This window comes from Heloderma suspectum, chromosome 1, assembly GCF_057233095.1.
Source record: "Heloderma suspectum isolate Gila_16-S chromosome 1, 16-S_ref, whole genome shotgun sequence".
Taxonomy (NCBI): Eukaryota; Metazoa; Chordata; class Lepidosauria; order Squamata; family Helodermatidae; genus Heloderma; species Heloderma suspectum.
This window is the reverse complement of record NC_139458.1, coordinates 95,698,594-95,724,747: the sequence shown is the minus strand read 5'-3', so window position 1 is coordinate 95,724,747 and position 26,154 is coordinate 95,698,594. Positions and strand designations below refer to the sequence as shown.

At 42.7% G+C, this 26,154-nt stretch overlaps 1 protein-coding gene across 1 annotated transcript in view; it reads right to left on the bottom strand.

Moving 5' to 3' along the window:
• Positions 1-26,154, bottom strand: part of SHANK2 (SH3 and multiple ankyrin repeat domains 2) — a 556,941-nt gene that overhangs the window by 484,934 nt on the left and 45,853 nt on the right. The window contains exons 2-7 of the mRNA XM_084851942.1: positions 24,871-25,099; positions 12,402-12,605; positions 10,060-10,131; positions 5,432-5,540; positions 5,106-5,257; positions 3,686-3,853 (exon numbers count right to left, since the gene is read on the bottom strand). Of these exons, the coding sequence (XP_084708068.1) occupies positions 3,686-3,853; positions 5,106-5,257; positions 5,432-5,540; positions 10,060-10,131; positions 12,402-12,605; positions 24,871-25,074 (909 nt within the window). The 5' untranslated portion in view covers positions 25,075-25,099. The remainder of the gene's footprint in view (positions 1-3,685; positions 3,854-5,105; positions 5,258-5,431; positions 5,541-10,059; positions 10,132-12,401; positions 12,606-24,870; positions 25,100-26,154) is intronic.

The window sequence follows — 26,154 nt, the reverse complement described above, 5'->3', positions numbered from 1 at the left end:
CACCCTGGGAGGAAAAAAGCCCACCAAACTGGTGAACAAAAGGGAGTAGAAGCAGTCAGTGAAGTCAATGGGAGGGGAAGTTCCAAGTAAATGTATTGAAGGGGATGGGAGACCTTAAGACTGCTACTCTAAGTAGACTTACAATGCACTCCTATGCATGCCTACTCAGAAACAAGCCACACAGATTTCAATGGCACTTACTCCCAGGAAAGGAAAGCCTTACAGCCAATGAGTTTACTCAGAAGTAAGCATTGCTGTGTTCAGGGGGATCTTGGAGAAGCATTTGGGATGGTTAACCACTTTACAGTTCAAGTCTGTGCATGTCTACTCAAAAGTAAGCCCTACTGATGTCAATGAGACTTAACCCTCACTGGAAGTGCAGTCAGTGACCTGCCCCTACCCTCCCAGTGATTTGCTGTCATGACAATGTTATTCAACACCACCCAGCAGCACCCCCTAGCACAAGCCCACACAAAGCAGGACAAAGCGCTAAAGGGGAAATACACAGGGGAGAAATGGTGATTTCAATCTCAAGGACAGAAAATGCCAGGTTTTCCCTGTTCTCAGATAACACAGGAAGAGGGATGGGAAGTTGTGAGACAGCAGCAGGAGAGCAGCAGCATCACTGAAAGCTCCCATGATTGTGCTAAAAAACCAAGGTGTGAAGACAGCCATATTCTCTACATTTCAATACTGAATTTGAAAGGAGAACATTTGATGCAGCTGAAGGAATTTGTCAAGGGCTCCTTGGAGGCCTCTCTCAGTCTAATCCAGTAGCCAAGTCCAGACACAGACAAAGGGATTCTTTTCAAAGCTTTATTCCTCTTTTACAACTTAACAACTCTACTGTTAGCAACTAGATATGAGCAGCAGAGTACCTATGCCCTAAGTTGGAACAGTTGGTCCCCGTTTGAAAGGGAATCACTGGCAGACCCTGAACTTATGGGCTAGGGAGAGTCCCTCCCCTTTTCCCTTGGATCCTCTGGGCGCAACCATTGTTTGCACACCAACCGGGCACTACGCCTCCTTTCCGTGCCCTCCATTTGGCGCCGCTCCCTGCATCGGCGTCGCACATCCAGCAAGTCTGCTTCCCACGCTCTGTCACTCCTAGGACTGCTATCTAAGCTAGGAATGCCGGTGGGAGGAATCTCTGTCAGCTGTTGGCCCTGGGAAAGATGAGCGCGCTCCTCTCCCAGGAGTGGCTCCTCTTCCTCAGAATCAGAACTACTCTGGGATTCTATGGGCTCAGTGTCCACCCTGACAGAATTACTCAAAGAGCTTTTCTACATCGAACATTTGTATTGTTCCAATGTTGTTTTGCACCATTTTGTTCCCCTGACTGCTGCTGTTTCTTCTGGGCATCATTCTCCTCTTTTAATGGTAGTGTGGTCAAAAGAGGCTGAAGACAGTAAGTGCAAAGAAGAAGGAAAATGACACAGGAAAGAACAACACTGAAGCAACATGAATGTGTTTACAATTAGTGCCAAAAATCACCAAAAACAGATGATGTTTTTCAACACTCATGAAAATAAAACACAAAGCAAGCTAAATAGTTTCAGCTCTGCCCTAGCTGAAATAGCTTTCTGCTCTAGTGTAATGCCAATACAAAACTAAAGAAATGAGCATGTACTAAAATAGTATGCTGTTAAGCAGACCAATGAAGATCCAGTGTCTGTACTTGTAACAATAAAAATAGTGTGAGTTTGTATTGTTTTATATCCTTCATGACTTTAGTAAAAGATGGTTGGTTGGTTTTTCTAAAATTAACTTTCATAGTAGCTAAGAAGAAACATAGCTGCCATGAGGGGAGTTTTCCAGCGGAATTGGAAAATGGCTAGAGGGAGAAGCTAACTTTGTTTGGACTGGCCAGATGATTGACAGTTAGAAATACCATAAGGAACATGATACTAGTCAAGAGATTTCAAAAAAAGGTCAATTAGAACTCTGTTAGAGTCAATGTCAATTTGAGAGTAGGGGACAGAATGGTTATTTACTGAAGGGAGAGTGTTCAAAGCTGGGGAAGGAAAAAGCTCATCCTGAGGGCCAAAAAGGCATTACTTTAAAGACATAGCTAGCAGCTACATCTTTTTCATTTTTACTCTAGAGTAGGCACAGAGCCCCCTGATCTGGATTGGGAGCTTAGTTTGGGAAGTTACGGGGGCTTTAACCAGATAAATTGCACCTGCAATTTCTACAGCAAAATACTAATCCATTTGTTTAATGGATCACTGTTTTGCAACAGAAATTGCAGGCCTAGGCTCTGATCTGGATCGAGACCACAGCAGAGGGAAAGGGTTAAAAAAAAAAAACCTACTGGCCAAACTGAGGTCCTGATCCAGATCAGGGGCTCTGTGCCTACTCTAGAGTAAAAATTTAAAAAGTAGTAGCTGGCAGCTACATCTTTAATGTCTGTTTTGGCCCTGAGGGAATCCAGCTGGAAGGTCTAAATACAAGCGCTAGTGGCTGAGATGATCGGGAAACTGTGAGGTTGTGGTTAAGCAGGTGGCAAAGCCCAGCACCAGAAGGATTCAGGCAGAGGTCTGAGAAGAGGTGGCTTCAGCAAGCAGGCCAACAAACAAAAACATCCTAGAACCCAGAGGAAGACTGCTGAACAGCATCTGTCCCTGGTTGTGAGGGACTGGCTGGGGTGGAGCTTAGGGAAACCTAGTCTGAGGAGAACGCACTTGAGAGCTTATAAACTAGGGTAGACTCTCTTACTTATTAGGAACAGTAACCAAGGATATTTAAGGACATTTAGGTACAATCTGATTGAGATAGTTGGCAGCCTCCTAAGTCAGGGGCTGCCGAGTATCCAATGCAGGGCAGCCATAGCACAGAGGCATCCTTGCCTCCGTGCTCTGTCCGCCCTACAGCTTTGGCTAGATGGCCGATTTTGGTTGTATAGCCACAGGTTTGGGGACGGGGAGGGAAGGAGACCGCGCAGCACATAGGAAGCTGTGTAACACACTTCTCCTTCCCCCTCACCCCCTACCGCACCTTTTCCCCCATCCCCACACTCTGTTTCCAACAGCAGTGATGTAGCCAGCACGGAGGGAACCACACCAGCTACAAGGGGATGGGAGAGGGGGCAGGGAGCATGGTTTCTGGGAACCGCATTTGGAGCCCTGGCTCTGACCTCAGTTCCCAAAAACCACAAAATCCTATGGTGTTCTAGACAGTGTCTAGTGGCCATAGGATTGCTTCCTTAAACAATCCCATCCTATTATTTAAAAACTAACACTCTATTCGATTGTGTATATAATTCCCTTAAAAATATCTTAGTTATGTTCATCTTGACTTTAGTGGTGGTGTCCATCTGATGCCTACAGCATAGGAACTGAGCAACGCAGGCACAGAGGATTGATTTTTGGTGGCAGCAGTTAAAGCATTTTATAGTTGAGGCCACCTTGTGGCATGAAGTACCATAGTCCCAAGTTTCAACCTTTTAATAAAAGGAACAGTGGTGGCAAAACTTTTGTGGTTTTTCCATATTTAGGGATATGGGCAGGATAACCCACAGGTTGTTCTTCCACAGTAGCAAACATTTTTTTAAAGTACATTAATTCAACAGATTCAGTACAATAAGTGTTCAGAGTCCTTCCTTCCTCACTACATAGATTGTTATTGATTACAAAAAGAAAAATCTCACTGAACACATACACTTTTCTTAAAACATCTTTCCTACCTGGTGAATCTCTTGCCATCCATTTTCATCTTTGCAATCAACAGTAGCATGTTCATAAAGTAACAGCTCACAACAATATGGATCCCCTCCAACTACAGCGGTGTGATACAATGGTGTCAGTCCACAGCTATCTTTGTAGTTGGGAGATGCTCCAAGCTCTAAGAGGGTCTGCAAGTAATTGTATGTTTTGAAGAATGTATGAGCATGTAAGCTAATAACGAAACAAAAGTGATCTTTTCAATACATAGTTGTAAGATGCATACTAAGACTTCAGTCCTATGTATACTTAAGAATAAGTCTCATTGAACACAGTGAACCACACTTCTCACTGAGTAGACATGCAATTACTGAGCTGTAAGACTGTTTACTTTGGAAGTACATTGCACTGAAATCAGTAGGACCTACTTCCAACTACATATATTTCAGATTAGGGTGCCAGGCTGCAATCATAAGTTCATTTACTTGGAAGTAAATTCCAAATACATCAGTAAAACTGATTTCCATGTTAGTATGTTTAGGCAGGAGTGGAGGGGAGAGAATGTATTTATCTGTTCTTCTTTCATTACAAAGACTGGTCACTCTGTAGTGAAATTGACATAGTAAAAGGTAATGTGAAGGACTTGTCCACTGTTCAGTGGTAGATCAGTAACACTATTTAATGTTCTAGTTTCTAATAATTCAGGTATTCAAGAGACCAATATTCCTAGGTCTATTCAAAATTCTATTGGCTGGATCCAGGAACTGCCTTCCACAAGAGGAAGGGACCTTCTGTGAGAGGAAAAGCTCCAGTTGCAGAGAACCCTCTGCCTGATTTTGGGGGATTCCCCTTCCCCCTAGACACTACAGTTCACCCCATTCAGCACAGTCTCCGGACTCTCTGTGTAGCATTTTCAGAGAGCTGGAGAGGCTGCCACGGAAAGCAGGGGGCAGGGAAATCCACTTCTGTCAGCACAGTTGATCCAGTGTAAATCTGGATCCAACCCATTTGCTCTATTACAATATGACTCATGTCAGATTTCAAACTCGGACAAATTAAGGAAGCAGAATAAATTAATAAACACTACATCTGAAAGGCAAAGAGAACAAAAAACACTGTTAAAGATGTGAAAAATGGTAGCTCACTGAAAATGATATTCACATTCAAAGTCTGATAAGCGGCTATTGTATATTCCTATTTCCGACAGACAGATATTACATTCTCTGTCAATTAACAAGGCAACGTTTCACCTCCATTTTTCTTCCTGCCATAATTAATTCCTTGTTGAAAGATAGTCTTGAAAGTCAAAAGACAAAGACAAAAATCTCTGAGCAAATGCAGATTAAAAGATCCATTAAGGACACTGATAATTACCTCAGAGCATTTTCCTTCATACACTCATCTTCATAAAACAACATACAATATGCCTCCAAAAGAATTTACCTTCAGGGTTACTTGGTTCTTGGCTCTAGCTGCTTTGTGTAAAGCTGTCATGCCATCTTTGGCTCTGAAATCTAAATGAGCTCCACCATTTTTCAGAGCTTTGATCACTTCAACAGTGTTGCTAAGTTGGGCTGCCAAAGTCAGTGGGGTTTCTAAAGTGGACAAGAGTGGGAAAAAATTCTAGAATTCATATTTAAATAGCATTTTATAATGTTTCTCTTCCTTAGGAATATAATGGATTATCATCAACTCCCGTCATACAACTTAGCATTTCTTGTTTGTAATTAACTAAACGTGTATATTGTCTGTATATGTTTTTTTCATACCTCCACTTTCTAAGTCATGATAGTTAGGATCAAGTCCTCGGTCCAGCATCTTTGTTAGTTTTTCAACTGAGAGGTGGTGAACATGGTCCATACATTTTCGAAAATTAGTCTGGAAAAAGCATTATGCAAAACGTTATTACCATAAAATATACATTTCAGTTATAGGAAAAATTCTCAGCTGTATAAAGCTGCATAAAATTGTGCATACTGAACATATAGTAGAGTAGAGAGATTGCACATCTTCTCAGTTATTACTTATTGCCACTTATAGTTGGACTGCATGTTTCAAACTAATGTGCAGAAGGGTCTATTTCATACATAGTACGTACATATACATCCTGGCATATATGTACTGTATCAGCAAGTTGTTGCCTCCACATATTCAATATACACAATTTTGCAAATATATCGTACAGGCTTAAAATGCCTCCACTGTGCCATTTTACAGCAACTGAAATCATGTCCTAATGTTTAGTTAGGGTATATGCTAAGTATATGCTAAGTCTTTGAGGACATACCATAAAGATAATTATTATTTGAAAATTGTGCATCTGCAATGTATCTGCAATATTCACAGAAACATGCCTTTGGAAAAAGATTGGTGATGGCCACCAATTTGGATGGCTTTAAAAAGTGATTTCAAAAGGGGCTCCCTCATCAATGGCTACTAGTCATGTCTATATATTACCTCCATGACAACATGCCTCTGAGTACCAATCGCTGGGGAACAAGAGATGGCTATTGCCCTCATGTCCTGCTTGTGGGCTTCTCATAGGCATCTGATTGGCTACTGTAGGAAACAGGATACTGGACTAGATAGGCCTTTGGTCTGATCCAGCAGGACTCTTCTTATGCTCTTGCTTTTAGTACTTTGGGGGGTGGGGGGACTATATATAGACAAAAGGTCAAATATTTAGCTTTCTGTGAAATATCAAACCCATCTAAGTATACAGATACTTGTACAATTGCTTTTACCTGAATGGCACATGACGGAGAGGAGAGGATTCATATTCAGACTGAATTGGCATACATGTAAGTGGAAATTCTATTTACAGCACATGGCTGGAGGATTTAGGTGTGTCATGGGGCTCTTTCATTTCCTTCAGAGTCCTTGGATAGGGCAGGGTCTGTAATTAATGAGCTAAATAAATATGAGGGCGAGTTAAAAGGGACCTATTTCCTGCTTATATAGAGGATATTTTCAAAGAATAGTTTCCCCGTGGATTGGTAAGTAGGAGGAGACTGGGAATGGACCTTCAGTTTTAGCACACAGGGCCAGGATCTTAGAAAGTGGATGTTTTTTCTTTCAGGGTGAAGGAGATCCCACATTCAAATAAATGCAGGATTCTCGGGCTCAATCGTTCATTTTTCTCTATTGTGACAAGAGCAGAAGAAAGGCTGGGAGCAGGAGTGGAATTCAGTGGGAGGAGCCTACCTAGTTATTATCATCTTAGTGTCTCAGTAGTTAACCTTGCAATGAATATGAACTTGAGCACGCTCCGGGAGAGAGTGCAGGACAGGAAGGCCTGGCATGCTATGGTCCATGGGGTCACGAAGAGTCAGACACGACTGAACAACAACAAGTTAACCTTGGAGTTGTGTTAGATTAATAGAAAACTATATAAAATTTAGAAAATTAATGTTCATTTTATTTTTTATTTTAATCAAAACATATATATGAGGGAAAAGACTGGCAGGGAGCAGAGCACGCTCCATATGCAAACTGCTGCCACTGGTGACAAAGTCTGGACACAGCATGTCTGTGGATTTTCTATTCCCTGAGAGAAATTATTTTCAAATCCATACTTCTCTCTTGGAGGGAATAGCCTGTTCGTTTTTTGGTGCAAGTGTGTGATGAGGGTTGGGTGTATTGCCTTTTTGTGTACTTATGTTTCTCTGACCACCACCAAAATACCCGTTTTACCTTTAGTGAAACGGGTATTTTGTTGTCCTTTGTGGGGCCAAATATGTGATTTACCATTTGGAGCTCAGACCCCACCTCTGCTTTGTACTCAGTTTCTTGTCCAAGTTACTTGTCTCTGAGCCTCATCAGTTTGCCTTCTGTGAAATGCATGTTGGAGCAGAAAACTGTGGATTCAAAAGAGTGGTTTAGTGTTTTGGAGTTCAGCCCTCACCTCTGCCTTGTACTTAGTTTCTTGGGCAAGTTGCCTTTCTTTTAGTTTCACCAGTTTGCCTTCTGGAAAATGGGTGTTTTGTAATTCGCCATGCCCACCATGGCAGCCATTTTGTAAACGGGGAGCCCCACAGCAGCCATTTTGTGAGAGCACCCATGACACTCTCAAAATTCCAAATGTGCTCACTGACCCAAAAACGTTGAGGACCTCTGCCTCCTTGATAATATGCGACATATACAGTCAGGGCCAGAAATATTGGAACAAGGATAACTGTTTTGGCAGTTGGCCTCCATACACCACCAAATTGAAGTTGAAAGGAAACACACCCAGATGGGAGCAAAGTCAGGACATTCAGCTGTAATTCGACGGGTTTGACAAAAGTGGGGCACTAACCATTCAGGAAGGACAGCCAGTGGTATACACTCACCCGTCGTTGGTGGCTCATAAGTAATGGAACAAACCAACATCATTTCAAACTTAAGGATCGCCTTTAATACCTGGATGAAAATCCTTTGCAGTCAAGGACTGCCTGAAGTCTGGAACCCATGGACATGACCACATGCTGAGTTTCCTCCCTCGAGATGCTTTGCCAGGCCTTGACTGCAGCTGCCTTCAGCTGCTGCTTGTTTGTGGGTCTTTCTGCCTTCAGTCTTGTCTTCAGGAAGTAAGAAGCATGCTCTATTGGGTTGATATCAGGTGACTGATTTGGCCATTTAAGAACATCCCACTTCTTTGCCTTCAGAAACTCTTGGGTAGCTTTTGCTGTATGTTTTGGGTCATTATCCATCTGCAATATGAAGCAGTGTCCTATCAGTTTGGCAGCATTTGTCTGAATCCGAGCAGGAAGTATAGCCCTATACACTTCAGAATTCATCCTGCATCTTTTATCAGCAGTCAGGTCATCAGCAAACACCAGTGACGCGGTTCCATGGGCAGCCATACATGCCCATGCCATAACACTGCCTCCACCATGTTTGACAGATGATGTGGTATGCTTTGGATCATGAGCTGTTCCTTCTCCATACTTTTCTCTTCCCATCATTCTGGTACAAGTTAATCTTGGTTTCATCAGTCCAAAGAATCTTAATCCAGAACTGGGCAGGCCTTTTTAGGTGTTTGCTGGCAAAGGCTAATCTGGCCTTTCGGTTCTTGAGCGTTACCAGTGGTTTGCACCTTGTTGTGAAGCCTCTGTATTTACATTCATAAAGCCATCTCTTGACTGTAGATGTTGACAATGACATGCCTACTAATGCAAGAGCGTTCTTGACCTGGCTAGATGTTGTGAAAGGGTTCCTCTTCACCATGAGCAGAATTCTGCGGTCATCCACTTTAGTTGTCTTCTGTGGTCTTCCAGGCCTTTTGCTGTTGCTGAGCTTGCCAGTTAATTCCTTCTTTTTCAGGATGTTCCAAACTGTTGTGTTGGCCACTCCCAATGTTTCTGCTATCTCTCTGATGGGTTTACTTTGTTTCCTCAGCCTAATGATGGCCTCCTTCACTTGCATGGACATCTCTTTGGACCTCATGTTGGGAGTTCCAGTGAACAGCTACCAAATGCAAATGTAATACTCAAAACTACCTCCAGGCCTTTTATCTGCTTGCTTAGTCATGGGGTACCCAGGAAACAGGCCACACCTGGCCATGCAGCTGCTTGTCAGCCATTTGTTCCATTACTTATGAGCCACCAGTGATGTGTGTGTGTGTGTGTGTGTGTGTATATGTGTATGTGTATATATATGTATGTATGCTACTGCCTGTACTTCCTGAATGGTTAGTGCCCCACTTCTGTCAAACCCCTTGAATTACAGCTGAAAGTCCTGACTTCGCTCCCAGCTGGGTGTGTTTCCTTTCAACTTCAATGTGGTGGTGTACAGAGGCCAACTGCCAAAACAGTTATCCTTGTTCCAATATTTCTGGCCCTGACTGTATGTATGCTGTATGATTTGTGAGTTGATGTGTAGACTGTGAATAAGATTATGTGCTTTAGTTATTGGCTCTGCATATATTTCTAGTTCTTTTGTGCTTGTGTTCCATTGTACAAGTCTGGATTATGGCAATGAGAGTGCACAGTGACCTCATACTATCTCTAGGGGCCAGCTGACGCCTATCTTCTTCTCAAGTTAGAGTACCTTCCTGAATGAGAGGAGCAAATGAACATACAACCTGCTCCCAATCTCTTTCCAGGTACAACTCCAGGGAGAAAATGTTGTCTAAACAGGGCTATAGTGGCGGAGAAATCTGTTAGAATGTTTCAGAATTCTTGAATATATTGATTAATGTAGCATCTTTACCTATTTGACTTCATATCAACTATATGAATGAATGAATGTGTACAGGATCAGATCTTATTAACACCAAGGTTGTAATCTGTACTGTATTTTTGTTAACTTGTTATTAAAGGTAAAGGATTTTAATTAAAGGTCAATAAAATGCACCAGAGACTACTATGCTTTCTGGTAGTCTCTAATACATTAAATGCTCTGCACTTGGACATACCTTGGTATGGAGCTTAGCTAGATGCTTTTCATCAAGATTCATTTGTCTGTATACCCTCTTCTTGTACTGAAACTGAAAAGGTGACAGTATTAAAATATTACTTTTCATTTCAGAAATAGGTTGGGGGAAATAGTTAAAGTAACTATTGTTAAAAGCAAGAGGTAAATCATAAAAGACTTTGAGGGTCAGCTCACATAAACATCAAGATATCAGGACAACTAACAGAAAGCTTATGGCTTTATCACACAAAACAATGGTCTGCACTAACTGTTCTTTAGAGCCAAAACTATAGTTTGAGCTTCTATATTTACAGGCAAAATATAGTTCAGAACTGCTTGTTTGCTTTCGTTCTTTTATCTGATTCCAGTTTCTAGATGCATTGGTTTCCAGGGGCAGAGAATCAGTCATAATTATGGACTACAGACATCATAACAAACCATAATTACAACAACCCATGGTTTGGAAACAAACATCAAGCCATGGTAACCAATTCTGGTTTGCCAACTCATCACAAACCATAATTTGTCAATTCAAACATCACTGTAAACTATAGTTAAGCTTCCTTAACTATGGTTTGCCTTGAACTGAACTTAAGAATGTCTAGTATCATGGGTGCATGTGCTTAACTCTTCCATTAAAAAAGTGGGACTTAAAGGTGCTCAACTGTATCTTTTATTGGATAGCTGATGGAGAATGTATTTAGACTTTCATACTCTACAGAGCAATTCATGAGGGATTCTTGGGCACGAAGAACTCTGTGAAGCTTCCAAGTCTGGGTATTCTCCTCAAGCAGAAATGTATGAAACCATCACAATAGCACAGGGAAAATGCTATCAGATGGGTTCAGTTGTTTTCAGTTCTGCTTCTTGTTTCTCAGCATTAACCACAGGCTGTGCGCCAAATGAGCCAAACAGTACTATCACTCCAGACCAGAGGTAGGCAACCTGGTGCCCTACAAATGTTTTGGACTACAATTCCCACCATTTTTTACCATTAGCCATGCTGGCTGGGACTCATGGAAGTTGTAGTCCAAAACATCTGGAGGGCTCCAGGTTGCCTACCCCTGCCTATAGAAACAAAGATTGGGGCTCCTGCCCAATTTTGAGTTCCAGCTCCAAATAGATGGCAGCATGCTGGTCAACTGAAAAGAAATAAATAGTATGTGGCCACACAGAGTAAACCTATTCCTGTTAAGAAGAGACAACAGCACTGGCCCCTTCAGCAAAGATGAATGAGAAGGGGGAGTTGCAAATTTTTATCAGCCTGTACTCTCAGAGCTGATATACTTTTAAATACACCTGCACTACTCTTTTGAAGGGGAGTACATCAGCTGCCATAATTATATCTGACATTTGAAAACAGTGCAGTTCTATATTCTTATCCCATTCTTCTTTTTAAAATAATCTTACTTTTCTTTAAAGAATTCTTCATTAAAATTCTACTGCCAACTCTGCTCATACTCTCAATGTGCTACAATTTCCACTAAACTAGTAATTATACATTGTGACCCAAGACGAAAATAGACTTCTGTTTACTAGATGGGATTCAAAAAACACAATGTATTGATGAGGAAGAAAGACTATGGTTCAAAATGTTGGCTGAGCAATATCCTTATAATTTTAAAACCATGTACTTGAATGTGGAAGATGGAGGAATGACCACTACAGTGCCACCTTTTCCTTTTAGAAATAAAGTCTTGCTACCCTATTACTTTTTCTCCCCAAATCTCTCCCCACTTGGATATGAGACTTGGTCCAGCTGTTCTCTCCTCACCCTAACAGATTAACTGTTGCCCCTAGAAGGAACACTACCAAAAGGTAGATTAATTATTAGGGAGGAACTAAACGGTCCAGGCAGAACTAAACAGTCTAAAGAGTTGCTGTCAGAATAACTAGGGAAGGATTAAAATGTCACCTCCCTCCCTCCCTCATTGCAGCCACCCATTGTTAACTTCAGTGCCACCACAGCTGCTGCTCATTCCCATGCCTGGTACAATCATCTATGCGGCCAGCTCACCAACATGGGGGGCTCGGGCACCAAAGGCACTTTGCCCAGGGCCCCCAAAACATGAAGCCAGCCCTAACAGGCACTATATAATTGTCAATCATATGATCCATTACATAGGAAGAGTTATTGCCAATCACAAGCTCTCCTTTTTCTCAGATGTAACTTCCACCAGATCTTCTCTTCTTCCACTGTCCTAGTTCTAGCTTAGAACAGCTCAAAAAGACATTGTAACTCACAGGATATGAGGTTTTTCTTTGTCTGCTATCTACATTATACAATTATTTTGAATGCTGCTGGTCTTCAAACATTAAACAAAAGATTGTTCATTAAATTACCTCTAAGGATGGAACACCTTTATTTACAGGTTGTGGATATTCCAAAAGAAGTCGTTCCTCATCCAAAAATTTCCCATCTCTTCCATTGTTTGCAGGCTGGAACAACCCATAATTGAGAACATCTTTCAAACTTTGATTCAATGTGCAAAGAATTCGTTGTTTTGCTACCCACACTGAAGCTTCAGGATTAAATCTAATACATTTCTGTAAAACAATACACACACACACACACACACACACACAGAAACAGTAAGATTATGAGTACAAACAAGACAGAATAATTCACATGAATAACATCAGAATTCCTCCATCATAGGAGTAGTTATTTTGATTATTTAATGCAAATGCTGTTGCTTTATATAAAACAGATAATTTTGCTTATCCCTGTAAGATAAATATTTCATAATATCTTTTCTCCTTTACATAGGCATACTGTATTCATACTTTTTAGCTGAGTATTTTTCATTTTAATTTATTTATTTATTTATTATTAAATTTCTTAATCGCCCATCTGGCCAGTCACCTGGCCACTCTGGGCGATGTACATCAATACAAACAGTTTTAAAACAATAAAATTTTACATTAAAATATCATATTTCTAAAAATATCCTAACCCACCTCAAATGCCTGCCTGAACAATGATTACAACCACGCATGATCCATTACATAGGAAGAGTTATCGCCAATCACAACCTCTCCTTTTTCTCAGATGTTACTTCCGCCAGATTTTAATGCGTGGCGGAAGCTCATTAAAGAGGGTGCATGGCAGAGTTCCCTAGGGAGGGGGTTCCACAGAGTGGGGGCCACCACAGAGAAGGCCCTCTCCCTCATCCTCACCAGCCTAGCTGTCCTGGCTGATGGAGCAGAGAGAAGGCCATCCAAGGCTGATCTTGTTAAGCAGCCTGTCTGGTGCTGCTGGAGGTGCTCCTTGAGATAGGCTGGGCCGGAACCATATAAGGTTTTAAAGGTCAAAACCAACACTTTGAATTTGGCCCAGAAAACAACTGGTAACCAGTGCAACTCCTTCAGCACTGGAGTGATGTGATCATGCCAGCGGCTGCCTTTAATCAGACGAGCCGCCACGTTCTATACCAGCTGTAGCTTCCAAACCATCGTCAAGGGTAACCCCAAGGGTAACCCCAGGGCAGTATATATTAGAGATGTCATTAAAGACAATATATAACCATTTATACTTCATTCAAACTAGGCTAGAAAGCCAGTGTGATGCAATGGATACAGTGTCAGCCTTTGTTAAAGAAATGTGGGTTCAAATCCATGTGCAGCCATAAAGCTTATTGGGTGATCTCTCACTGCAAATATACCTGTTGTGAGAATACAAGTGACTTGTAAAGTCTGGGACAAGTTAACAGTAGGAGACCATTAGGAAAACTATTGATGAAATTCTAATTTTCTATGTATATCACAGTTACAGCTTTTTATACATATCACATATAAGTGAAGGAAGGCTGCCCATTCTACACACAAAATCTGGCAACATAAGCAACTTTTCAAAGAATAAGAGAGAAGCAACATTATTTTCTAGCTAGCATAGCCTTGTGCTGCTCTTTCCAGCCAATCAGTGGAATGGGCAATCTTGCAACCTCATTCGGTCTGTGCAGATGTTTTACAGGCATGATTACTGAACACACAGAGAGGGAAGAGCAGGATCATGCCTGCTGGTCCTACCTCCTTCTCTATGCATATTCAATACAATGTCTATCCCCTTTCACAAGTTCTAATAAATGTATGTGGGGGTGGGGTGGGGAAGCAAGATTACAGTGGCAGGCTCTGCCTCCCACCTATAGGTCCTCTGCACATACAATAGTACAGCCAGAATGTACAGGTTCTCTTCATCTTCACTCGTTACAAGTTCTCTATAAACATTCTAATAACTATACGCAGACTGGGGACAAAACCTGCTGCCATGATTACATAGCCTCCCTCCCTCCCTCCCTCATACACACGCACATGCACGGATTAGATTGTTCCAAACACAGAGATGTGTATAAATTTTACATGTATGGGCTCTGTCTGTAAAATCAGTAACTTGGAATCACATTTACAGGAGTCCTGACCACATATACAGAGTCTACATGCATACAGTATGTTATATGTGTGTGTGTGTGTGTGTGTGTGTGTGTGTTTTCTGAGGCATAGTGGGAATGGGACGGAGACATCAGGTGTGATCCAGCTCCCCACTCTATGCTTCTTCAATAACTATAGTAATAATGTGTTCATGCTCATGTAGGAAGCATATAGACAAAATAAATAAAAAATAAAGATTTAGGAATATAAAATAGGTGAAGGAACATGGAAGGAAGAAAATAACATTACTAGATTCTTCAACCGAATAAAATTACCTACCATAATTTCCTTAGTAAAACCAAATGGGCGATTTAAGTACTGAATCCTGGCATTTCATGCAAACTACATAAATAAATCAATAAAGCTACTACGGTGTTCTTTCTGTAAAGAAGACCTAAATTTTAAAAGATCAAACAAAATTAGCAGAGAGTGCTCAGAGAATTCATTGAGAGAAACAACTACAACTATGTTTTCTAAAGTATACACACATAGGCTTAAACATGTTTAAAATAAAGGACAGAGCAAGTCTTGCACAAGCTGCCATATATATAATTTAATTGTGCAGATAATATGCACAAGGGGGTCCACTTTCACATGTGGTAGGGAGTTTGAGGGTATGATTTGATCTTCTCTGCATAAACTACTTGTATGAGCTACATGCAAAAAGAAAATAATATGAAGAGGAACTTTGTATTGATTCCTAGCTTATATGCATTTATTTTCAACCTTCCCCAAATATGATTTTCACCTTGGCATACATCTTGAACAGCCTTATTAACCTCCAGGTCAACAGCCCATTTAATGTAGTGATATATGAATATATTTGCTGGCAGGCATAACTCGTCCATGGAACAGATGTATCTAAACTAGCCCTCTGAGCCACAGAGAGAAAAGATTTGTTTTATATAGTGAATGAACTATCATTACTGTCTGCAGGCCAAAAGAAGAGCAAAACAATGTCAATTAGGGTCCAAAGAGGAAGTCACAATGTCAGTAAACATGCCAGAAGAGTTGGGCTAAGTTGTTTTGAGTATGTTGGATACTAATATTCAAAAGAGGAATACAAAAATTGAGCTATGTGAGTTGTTCGTCTTGCTTGAAGAACCTCTGCGGCAGGACAAATAAGTGGCCACTAAATGCCCAGTGTGATAGCTTCTCAGTCATAGCCACTGTGATTTAGAGAAAGTGTATGTTGAATTACAACATACTGTATAGGAAACATATAGCCTTTTAAAAGATTAACCCGGATGCAATCCTATACCCCCATACCTGGGAGTACGCCCCACTGAACTCAATGGGCCTTACTTCTGAGTAGACACATACAGGATAGTGCTGTAAGTACAACTGATTAAACTATCCTTGGGTTATAAGAAACTGCGAAATAAAAAGGTAGATCAGCATCAAAACTTGTAAAATGTGGCATGGACTGAATCCTCACTGAAGATTTTTTAGACTGGTGGAAAAAGCATATAGCATGGTTCAACTATTGCTATTAAGGAATTCCTAAGCCCAAAACATAATGAATATGTGGAGATGCACACAGGCTTTCTTCTAATAAGTGGCCAAATGAGAGTCTGAGAGCAGTCAAGCTTCTAGAAGTCCCATTAACCAATGCAGCAATGATCCGATGATATCATTGGGCCACGATGGCCTCCAGCTCCACTCCAGACACCTCACTCCCAACGGCTCCACAGTTTGGTTCTGCTGCAAAGGGGACCTGACAGCTCCTGCTGGCAAACACAGATTGCACCATGACAACCAGTCTCCAGACTGGAATAGGTTGCATACAGAAGCAGCCAAGTATTTGGGTCTCAGAATGCCTGGTTGTCAGAATGGGAATTAATTTTTCAATGGCAGTCTAAAATTACACCTGGCTTGGAATGCACAGTGCAGTTTCATACCAGACTGGGATCAGCAGCACTGAAAGTACTATTCAACTCCCGGTGTCTTTGACTGTCAGTCCCAGGATCAAACCAGAAGACCTATGGATCATACACTGTCTTTTCTCTTCACCAGTGAGACCAATGGTCAGAATTACAGACAGTTCCAGCTAAGGAATTTACAACACAGCCAATAATACTAGCTAGGGTGGTAATTTATTATCACAAAGAAGGAAGAAATGCACCACCAAAAACAGAGGACAAATGTGGACAGATCAGCATAACATTTGCATACACTAATTAATGTGTATGTGTAGATGCAAACTTTAAAATAATTACTTTAATTTAAATAGAAAATACCTCACTGTAGCGGGGAACCCTGACCAGGTGGTGACATGTGTGCCTGCTCAGTCTGCTGTCTGATGCACATTGCTGATGGGTGGCTTCAAGGCCCCTGCTTTCACTTCTGGTAGATCTTTATCTTTATACTGGACATGCATTGGGCAGCCCTTCCAATGGAGGGCACCTTTAAATAGAGGGCTGTCCTCTGTAAAGTAGGACACTCTGGGCCTGACAAATTAGGTAATACCACAGGGCCAATCTGATGTCAATGACTGATATAATGCTCTCAGAACTGCTGGCTTTTATATTTTTATTTATTATATTTATTAAAAGATTGCTATCCCACCTTTTAGGGCAAAAGCCTTCATTCTGTCTGGGCAATTCGTCACTGACAGAGATCCTGAGATCCTCTTTCTGCACTATCAGACAACCAGCCTTCATCATGACTTCAGCCTATACCTGCCTATCTTCAGATTTCAGCTTCTTTCCTACCTGACTTCAGGCTACAGCCTTCAGCTTACCTGCCTGCCTGCCTACTTACTGCCTCCCTATCTGCCTCCTACTCAAAGTACCTTCCCTTGGGTTTGAATGTCTTTGGAAAGCATGCAGAGCTTCTGCGCCTGTGAATCAACTGGGTGAGATGTATACTTCTGGGGTAATAAAATAGTATATTTCTCTGTATAGGCTGTAAAGTTGCAATTTTGACCAAAAACACATTTTTAAATCTTCCTTTTTATCAGATACTTTGAGGCATCATAAGCTTCTTTGTAAAATGTATTATTAACTTATTTGCATCCAAACAAGCCTAAGAAAGCACAGTTTCATTTAACTACTAAAGGCTTTTTAGTTGCCAGAATATCACATACGATGTACTTTTCTTCCTGCCATGTTTATGGGCCCAGCATTTCACTAGTCTCCCATTAGTTGAAAAGTCAGGATGTGATTTTAATTAAAGCCCATCTACACAAGATAAGGTATAGCAGATGAGTAATTAAAAAAAGATCATGGCATGGCCAAGAGGACTGATGTCTGCCCTGACCTAGGCCCTCCTGTTCGCTCATGTCCCCCGCCTCAGTTTTACCAGGCACTAGGTAGTTGGGAAACCATCATTTTCACGTTTCCACAATACCAGGGGCAGCACTCGATCCAGGTAAAATGGGAATGTGAAAATGGCAGTTTGCTTAAAGGCACTTGCCATGGATTGTGGCAGCGCTGCTCTCATTGTTTGCCAGTGTCAGAGGGGGCCTGCTGGAAAGTACTCTTTCAAGGTCACATCACACCTGTTGACAACTTTGGCTATATACAAATAAATCAGTAAGAGAAGAATCTGGCCTTACTTATTTTAATTTATTACATTTTTATCCCATGCTTCTTCCAAGGAGCCCAGGGTGGCATACACTGTCCTCCCTCCACCCATTTTCTTCTCACAAAAACCATGAGAGTTTAAGCTGAGAAATAGCTGGTAGGGAGCTTCATAGATAAGTTGAAATTTGAAGCCAGTTCTGCCCATTCTTGGGCAACACACTAACCACTCCACCATGCTGGCTCTTGCTTATAGGCTGGAATTGTGCTTAAGGGTGCAATCCTATCCAGACAGAAACCAGCCTCCAAAATCAGAGGCTGCCGACTATCCTATGCAGGGCAGCCGCAGCACGGAGGGGATCCTCTCCTCCATGTTCTGGCTGCCCAGGATATTTGGCTAGATGGCCAATTTCAGCTGTCTAGCCTCGGATTCGGGGAGAGGTGAGGGAAGGAGGCTGTGCAGTGCATAGAAAGCTGTGTAAAGAGGCTTCCGCAGTCTCCTCCGCTCTCCGCCCCCAGGACTGCCCCCGTTTCCCCATCTCCGTGCTCCGTTTCTGAGTGCAGAGATATAGCTGGCTCGGAGACAACCGCACCAGCTACAAGGGGGGGGGGAAGGGGCAACGCTTTACGTAGACTACGGCGAAAATAAGGGCAACGCAAATAGCATTGCCCTTATTTTCGCTGTAGTCTACATAATCTTTACGTAGACTACAGCGACCAAATAAGGAACGCGAATGGCGGCTCCCTATGGGGGCCGCCATTAGCCGTACGCACTTTTTTTTTTTTTTTTAAGTCACCCGTGATAGGCTACGTGACGATTTACGTAGCCTATCACGGCTGACTTTGCAAATCTAGCCGTGATAGGCTACGTTAATCGTCACGTAGCCTATCATGGGGGCGTGTTTTTTTTTTTTACTTTTATTGGAATGGCGGCGGCAGCCGGTCAAAAGACCAGCTGCTGCCTCTGCCCCTGTTGAAGACCTGCCGAACCGCCGCCGGGACCCGCCGCCAGGAGGGACATTCGGGAAAGGTAAGTCCCATCCCGCGGGGGGGCGGAGAATTTCTCCCCGAAACTACTTCGGGGGGCCGAATACGTTGGCACTCGGCCCCCCGAAGTTTCGGGGAGAAATTCTCCCCCATCCCTACTTCCAACTAGGAAGGAGCACTGCTGGAATCCTTTGTCCTTTCCCCACCCTCTGGCAAGTCAAGGAGGTTGATTTCCCATTAAGTGGAAATATCAGCGAGATGGCTACTTTTCATTCATTCATTCATTCATTATATTTCTATACCACCCCATAGCCAAAGCTCTCTGGGTGGTTCACAAAAATTAAAAACCATTAAAATACATGATATAAAATATAAAAACCATTCACATAATGACATAAAACAAGTAACACGCACACCAACAACATATACCTAAAACCATTTTAAACAATCAGCCAGAGACAATCAGAGACTCATTATATGCTGCCAAATGCCTGAGAGAAGAAGGCAATTTTAACCTGGTGCCAAAAAGATTACAATGTTGGTGCCAGGCAAGCCTCATCAGGGAGAGTATTCTATAGATGGGGAGCCACCACCGAAAAGCCCTCTCCCTTGTTGCCACCCTCCAAGCCTCTCTTGGAGGAGGCTCCCGGAGGAGGGCCTTGGATGCAGAGCACAGTGTAAGGGTCAGTACATGCCAGGAGAGGCGTTCTGTCAAGTACTGTAGTCCTGAGCCGTGTAGGGCTTTATAGGTTAAAACCAACACTTTGAATTGGGCTCAGAAACATATAGGCAGCCAGTGCAAGCAGTCCAGAATCGGTCTTATATGTTCAGACCTTCTGGTCCCCATTATCAGTCTGGCCGCCACATTTTGCGTAAGCTGCAGCTTCCAAACCATCTTCAAAGGCAGCCTCACATAGAGTGCATTGCAGTAATCTAGCTTGGAGGTTACCAGAGCATAGACAACTGAAGCTAGACTATCCCTGTCCAGATAGGGGCATAGCTGGGCCACCAACCAAAGTTGGTAGAATGCACTCCACGCCACTGAGGCTACATGAGCCTCAAGTGACAAAGATGGTTCCAGGAGGGCCCCCAAGCTACGAACCTGCTCCTTCAAGGGGAGTGCAACCCCATCCAGAACAGGTTGAGCAGTGTCCGTCCTGTCAGAAGAACCACCTACCAACAGCATCTCAGTCTTGTCTGGATTGAGTTTCAGTTTATTAGCCCTCATCCAGTCCATTGTCGCAGCCAGGCACCAATGTAGCACATTCACAGCCTCACTTGAAGGAGATGAAAAGGAGAAATAGAGCTGGGTGTCATCAGCATACTGATGACAGTGCAGTCCAAAACTCCGGATGACCGCACTCAACCGTTTCATGTAGATGTTGAATAACATGGGGGACAAAGCTGACCCCTGCAGAACCCTGTACTGGAGAGTCCAGGGGGCCAAGCAATATCCCCCAAGAACCACCTTCTGGAGCCAACCATCCAAGTAGGAGCTAACCTTCTGCACCACAGTGCCTCCCACTCCCAACTCAGACAATCGCCCCAGAAGGATACCATGGTCGATGATATCGAAAGACACTGGGAGATCAAGGAGAATCGACAAGGTCACACTCACCTGGTCTCTCTCCTGACAGAGATCATCATACAGGGCAACCAAGGTTGTTTCTGTACCAAAACCCAGCCTGATCCCCAACTGAAATGGATCTAGATAACCAGTCTCATCCAAGAGTGCTTGGAGCTACAGACTAGTTGTCCTCCCCTTCTCTCCAGCTATATCACCAATGTATTCTAAAGCAGAGGAGAAAGAAAATACTAGATGGTATATCTCTACTAGCAGCAGCAACTGAACAATCAATTCCATCTCAAGCAGGAACCTGGGACTCCCCTTTTATCTCTGGGGAAGACATTGAACTTTCAGTGTCAAACCAGCCATGACAACAGCAGCCACATTTGTTCATATTTGTGTGTGTCCCATTCACATGCAACACAGTGAGGAAGTCGGGGAGGGGGTTACAGTAAAAGGAATGCACAGGTGGATACTCTGCCTCCCTACCATACCTGATGTCAGGGTGGAAACTGAGCCGATGGAACCCCAGAGCAGTTCTGATTCTGAGGAGGATCAGCAATCCATGAGAGAGGAGCCAGCTCATCCCCCACAGGCACAGCAGCTGGCAGAGATTCCTCCTGCCGGCATTCCTGAGATAGATAGTGATCCTAGCAGTGAGTAAGTGTGGGAGGGGGGCTTGCTGGATGCTCGATGCAGACGCAGGGAGCGATGAGAGATGGAGGGCGCGGAAAGGAGGCGTAGCGCCCGTTTGGCGCACAAGCAACGGCCACCTCCCGTGGACCCAAGGGAAAGAGGGAGGATCTCTCCCTAGCCCATATATTCAGGCTCTTCAAGTGACTCTCCTTCAAACGGGGATCAACTGACTAGTCAGCGCATAGGCCACTCTGCTGTTCCTTGCTTAATCGCTGGTGATTAGCATCTGAAAGAGTCATTAAGTTGTAAAAGGATTAAAGCCTTGAAAAGAAACCTTCTGTCTGTGTCTTGAGTTGGCTATTGGAGTATACTGAAAGAGGCCGCCAGGGCGCTCCTGACACCTACGCACACCATCGATCGGGAGAAAAGTGCTGAGGCAATCGAGTATTAGTAGGTAAATCAGTGGGAGGATTCAGCTCTCCTCACCAAGGATGCTTCTGATGTAAAAAAAAAATTTTTTGAGATTCCTCCCACTTACCCCACTGCCTTATACATTAACATGAGAATAAATGAATATGGTTGCAGCAATCATGTCCAACTGGACTTTCAGATTTTGCCACACTAAATGCTAAAAGCTGATTGCTGCATTTAGACAGTGGGGTATCTACATGAGGCTTTTACTCCAGTTGTACTCCACCCCAAGTCAATCATGTCAGATGATACACGCAGCTAATGCGGCATTTCTTGCCCTAAGTCCGGGTTTTTTTCATACTCATTTTGTGACTTTTTTCCATCACAGTAGCTTCAGTGCAATTTGGCAGTCTGTGTGACCTCAACTGGCTTAGCTGCAGGCTGGTGGAAGCAGCATCTATTGGCAGAAGGGAAAGTAGCATGGAGCGAGAGGAGAGCAGAGGGCTAAATGTCTCCCCAGAAGTAAATCATTGCCCTCAATTGCACTTTGTCTACAGGACCAGAGGGCTCAGGAGAATTCCTTTGCCGGCCCTTTTTCTTAAAACTGCTCAGTCATTGCCTCTCCCTTTAAATATTCATTCACTGAGTGCTGGGTAGGATGAACCAATGTTTGCTTTTTCTCGAGGATTCAGGATGGGGATTCACCCCAATGCTGGACAAGAGAGAGGTGTGGGGTAAACTACAGGGGCTTAATTCAGCACTTCCAGTAAACTTCCCAAAGCAAGGGAGCCAGGGGCGTGGAACAACTCTCTCATTCGCTTAGCAGCACCTAAGGGGTTGATGACATTTTTCATGATGAAATCGGCTTTGGCCCATGAGCAGCATATGAAGCAGGTAAAGCCCGGTTTTAGGTAGTGCATACTCGGCTTTTCTTGCTTCGTGTGCCACTGACGGACCAAAGCCAATTTTAGGGAAAAAGTGAAGAAAAGCTGAAAATGCTTCTCTATGTGTTTCCATAAAGACTGGCTCCAGAAAGAGAACTGACTCTGACCGTGTGTCCACGACAACAGAAGGCGAAGGGAGGAGTGGCTTACCCACATTTTCCTAGGAGCCTCTTTTGGTCCGGGCAAGGCTCCATACAGGTGTCCATCGCACCATTTCAAGTCACATCACATAACACACTTCCAGGTAGGGGATGGGGGTTGGAGTGAACGTCATCTGACTGGCAGGGGCTGCTCAATCAATAAGAGAGGCTTCCCCCCTCTCCCCCCTTTCTCCTTTCCTCTGAAGGTCCAGATGCACCTGCATTTCAGGAGCAAGCCTCACTGACCACAATGGGAGTTACTTCTGAGTAGACACACATAAGCTTGTGCTGGGAAAGGGGGGGAAGAGTACAGGGATGGAAAACCAGCACCCTTTCTAACCAAACTGATACTGCCCAGGATCTCTATAACGAAGCTGGAAGTAGTTACTTCCTAAGGCAATAAAACAAACAATGGAGAATCAGAGCCTCAAGATTGCACTTTAGAGTATTTAGGGAATGTGCTTTAAACTGTGCCATTTCAATTGCAGGGGATTTCTGTAAATTCTGATGTGGGCATTCAGGGGACAAGCCTCACTGAGCACAATGGGAGTTACTTCTGAGTAGACACTAATTAGTTTGTGCAGGGATGGGAAACACACAGGACCCCTTGACCAGGGTCACAGTGAAAGACACACCCCTGGGCAGGGCTAGCATACCCGAGATCAATGCGGGGGTTGGGGCACACAGAAACTATACCAGGGAGAACCCGACTTATGGAAAAGAAACAGACTTTAAGCAGTCTCAGGAAACCCAGTTTTTCCCTGATAAGCTCCAGGGTGGCTATTATATGGCCACGATGTCATCTGTCCCTAGCAACCTCAACATGCAGCCACCTCAGAGTAAAACGCTGGTGGAGACACCCCCGCCATCTAATGTCACCTTTCAAACATGATTTATATTATCCCAGGTTGGTAATTTTAATCAAAAGGAAAGGAAAATGTAGTTACATATAATGAAACAAACTGGTGAAACAGCAAATGAGCATTAAGATAATGCATGACATCTCCCAGAAATTTGTAAAATGCAAATATAGGCAATTGGGAAACTGTTTCCAGAGGATTAATCATGATCTGAGACAGCTCACATGTCCAAGTAAAGGCAATCATTAACTCCTGGAAAATGTTCAAGGCTAAAATCATTAATGTGAACTTACAAGGTTTGGGTGATGTAGTTATTTTGCAGTCCTCAATAATAAGGGCGTGATTCAGCCAAACTTAAGCATTTTAGCATCTAATTGATTTCAATGGAAGAGTTAAGCACATACTCTCTCACTGAAATCAGTGACACTGAAAAATGCTTGAATTACGTCCTAAATTTCTTTTCCACTTTTTCTGAATCTACCTTCAAGTCCCTAACCATGCCTACACTGAATTAAGCACTTGAGTAAAATTTTACTGATGACCTAAAAACATTTCCCTGATTGCTTTCTGATATATACAAGGATAAAACAAATGCTTAAATCTAATTAGTCTTGCAACACTATGGGCAATGAAAAATAGAAAAAGCACATTATTGAAATAGAAAACTGGGGAGATCATATACACATTTTAGTCAGCCCAAAGTACCCTTTCATCTCATCTGATGGGCCGTGCACAGCCCAGTGCTTAGAAGAAAAACACATTACTTGTTTAGTTTTGTTAACTTTTATTCAGTTCCAGTGCCCCCAAACAACGGTTATGAGAAACAGAGTCTTTATTAAAGATTCAGAACACACTCCCCTTTTATTAAGGATTTTAAAAAGAGCTCAAAATCTACATCTCAATCTTTTAAAAAAGATCCTGAAAAAAATGTGTTAAGGAGCAGAGGGAATATGCACATAATAAAGCCACAAAACATGAGGATTTCCTCACTCCCCCTGTATTGTAGGTAGCTATTCTGTTGTCCTTGGATATGAGTGAAAGAATGCATGCCGGTATGCTGTAATGACTTTCAGTCAACTTTTCAAAGTACCATGCACAAAGTACATGACACATTCCAACTTAATGCAAAAAACAAAGTCTGCCCAAATTAATTTCCATGCCTTTTAGCTTCAATGTATGCTTCTATGATTCTATATTTCAGAAATACTACATTCATGCTTTTATCATTACAAATCCTTACAAGACTTTAACATATTTTAATTGACTATTTCAGTTCAGTCTTGGTCAATAAACTTTTTAATGGAGTTCTCCTTACCGTTTGCTGTAGGTCAGGTATTATAATCCGTATCACTAATGTGTTGTTCTGGGTGTCTTCCATTCTGCTGCTTGGCTTCTCCGCTGTTGCCCTGATAGTATCATAAATGGTTTCTTCTTTGGAGCTGTCCGATTCAGATTCCACTGAATAATCTGAAAAACTCTGAGCCATCTCATCTTCACTAGATGTAGGACTGCGAGGCATGTTCAGTACCTCTTACTGCATTTGGCTGAAAATGCAAAGGACAAGACAAAAGCCATTACACATAGTTCAGCCAGCAGAAAAGGAGGGTTGTTCATTTTTTTTAAAAAAATCACTAATCCATTCAAACTTATTTTTATGAGATAGGCACATGTCACTGAGATACAAAAATATTTACAGTTTAATAAAATATGGGAGACTCTGTCATTCACAAGTCTTCAAGAGTGGGGATGGGGAATCGGTATATAAACAGCAGGACACCAGGTTTCCTTCTGGTAGACAGTGCTGGAGATTAGATTTAGATTTCAGCCTGATTTGTTTAAGAAAAACATTGTAAGAATAAGGAATGGCATATATAATGCTATACTTGCCCTTCAGAAAGGGCTAGCTATGAAAAGTCCACACTCTCCTTAATAACTATTGGGGCAAGCAACTCGAAAGCACATCATCTATTCAAATATTATTTCAAACGGGGAAAAATCATAGGATTAGTTCAATTAGTTCACACATGTCCCATGAGCCAGTGTAGGCTAGTGGATAGAGAAGCAGATTTTCATAGGAACATCGGAAGCTGCCTTATACCGTCAGACCATTGGTCCATCTAGCCCAGGATTGTCTACACCAAATGGCAGCAGGTCTCTAGGGTTTCAGGCAGGATTCTTTCCTACACCAAATGGCAGCAGGTCTCTAGGGTTTCAGGCAGGATTCTTTCCTACACCAAATGGCAGCAGGTCTCTAGGGTTTAAGGCAGGATTCTTTCCTACACCAAATGGCAGCAGGTCTCTAGGGTTTAAGGCAGGATTCTTTCCTACACCTACCTGGAGATGCCAGGGACTGAACCTGGGACTGGCCTACCACTGAGTCAGACCCCTTCATCCCTCATTTCTCTTATGACTTCATTGTGTAGTCTTAGGCAAGTTATAGTAGTAGCCCCTTCCAGACATTCAGTAGACATACTTGGGGGGGGGGTATAATTCTGGTGGCAGACCCCATCCAGACCTCCAACCATTAATTTTAAGGTCTGCATGTGAACAACTGCACATGATCTATGCAGACATTCAAAATGAACATGTATAGGCCAGG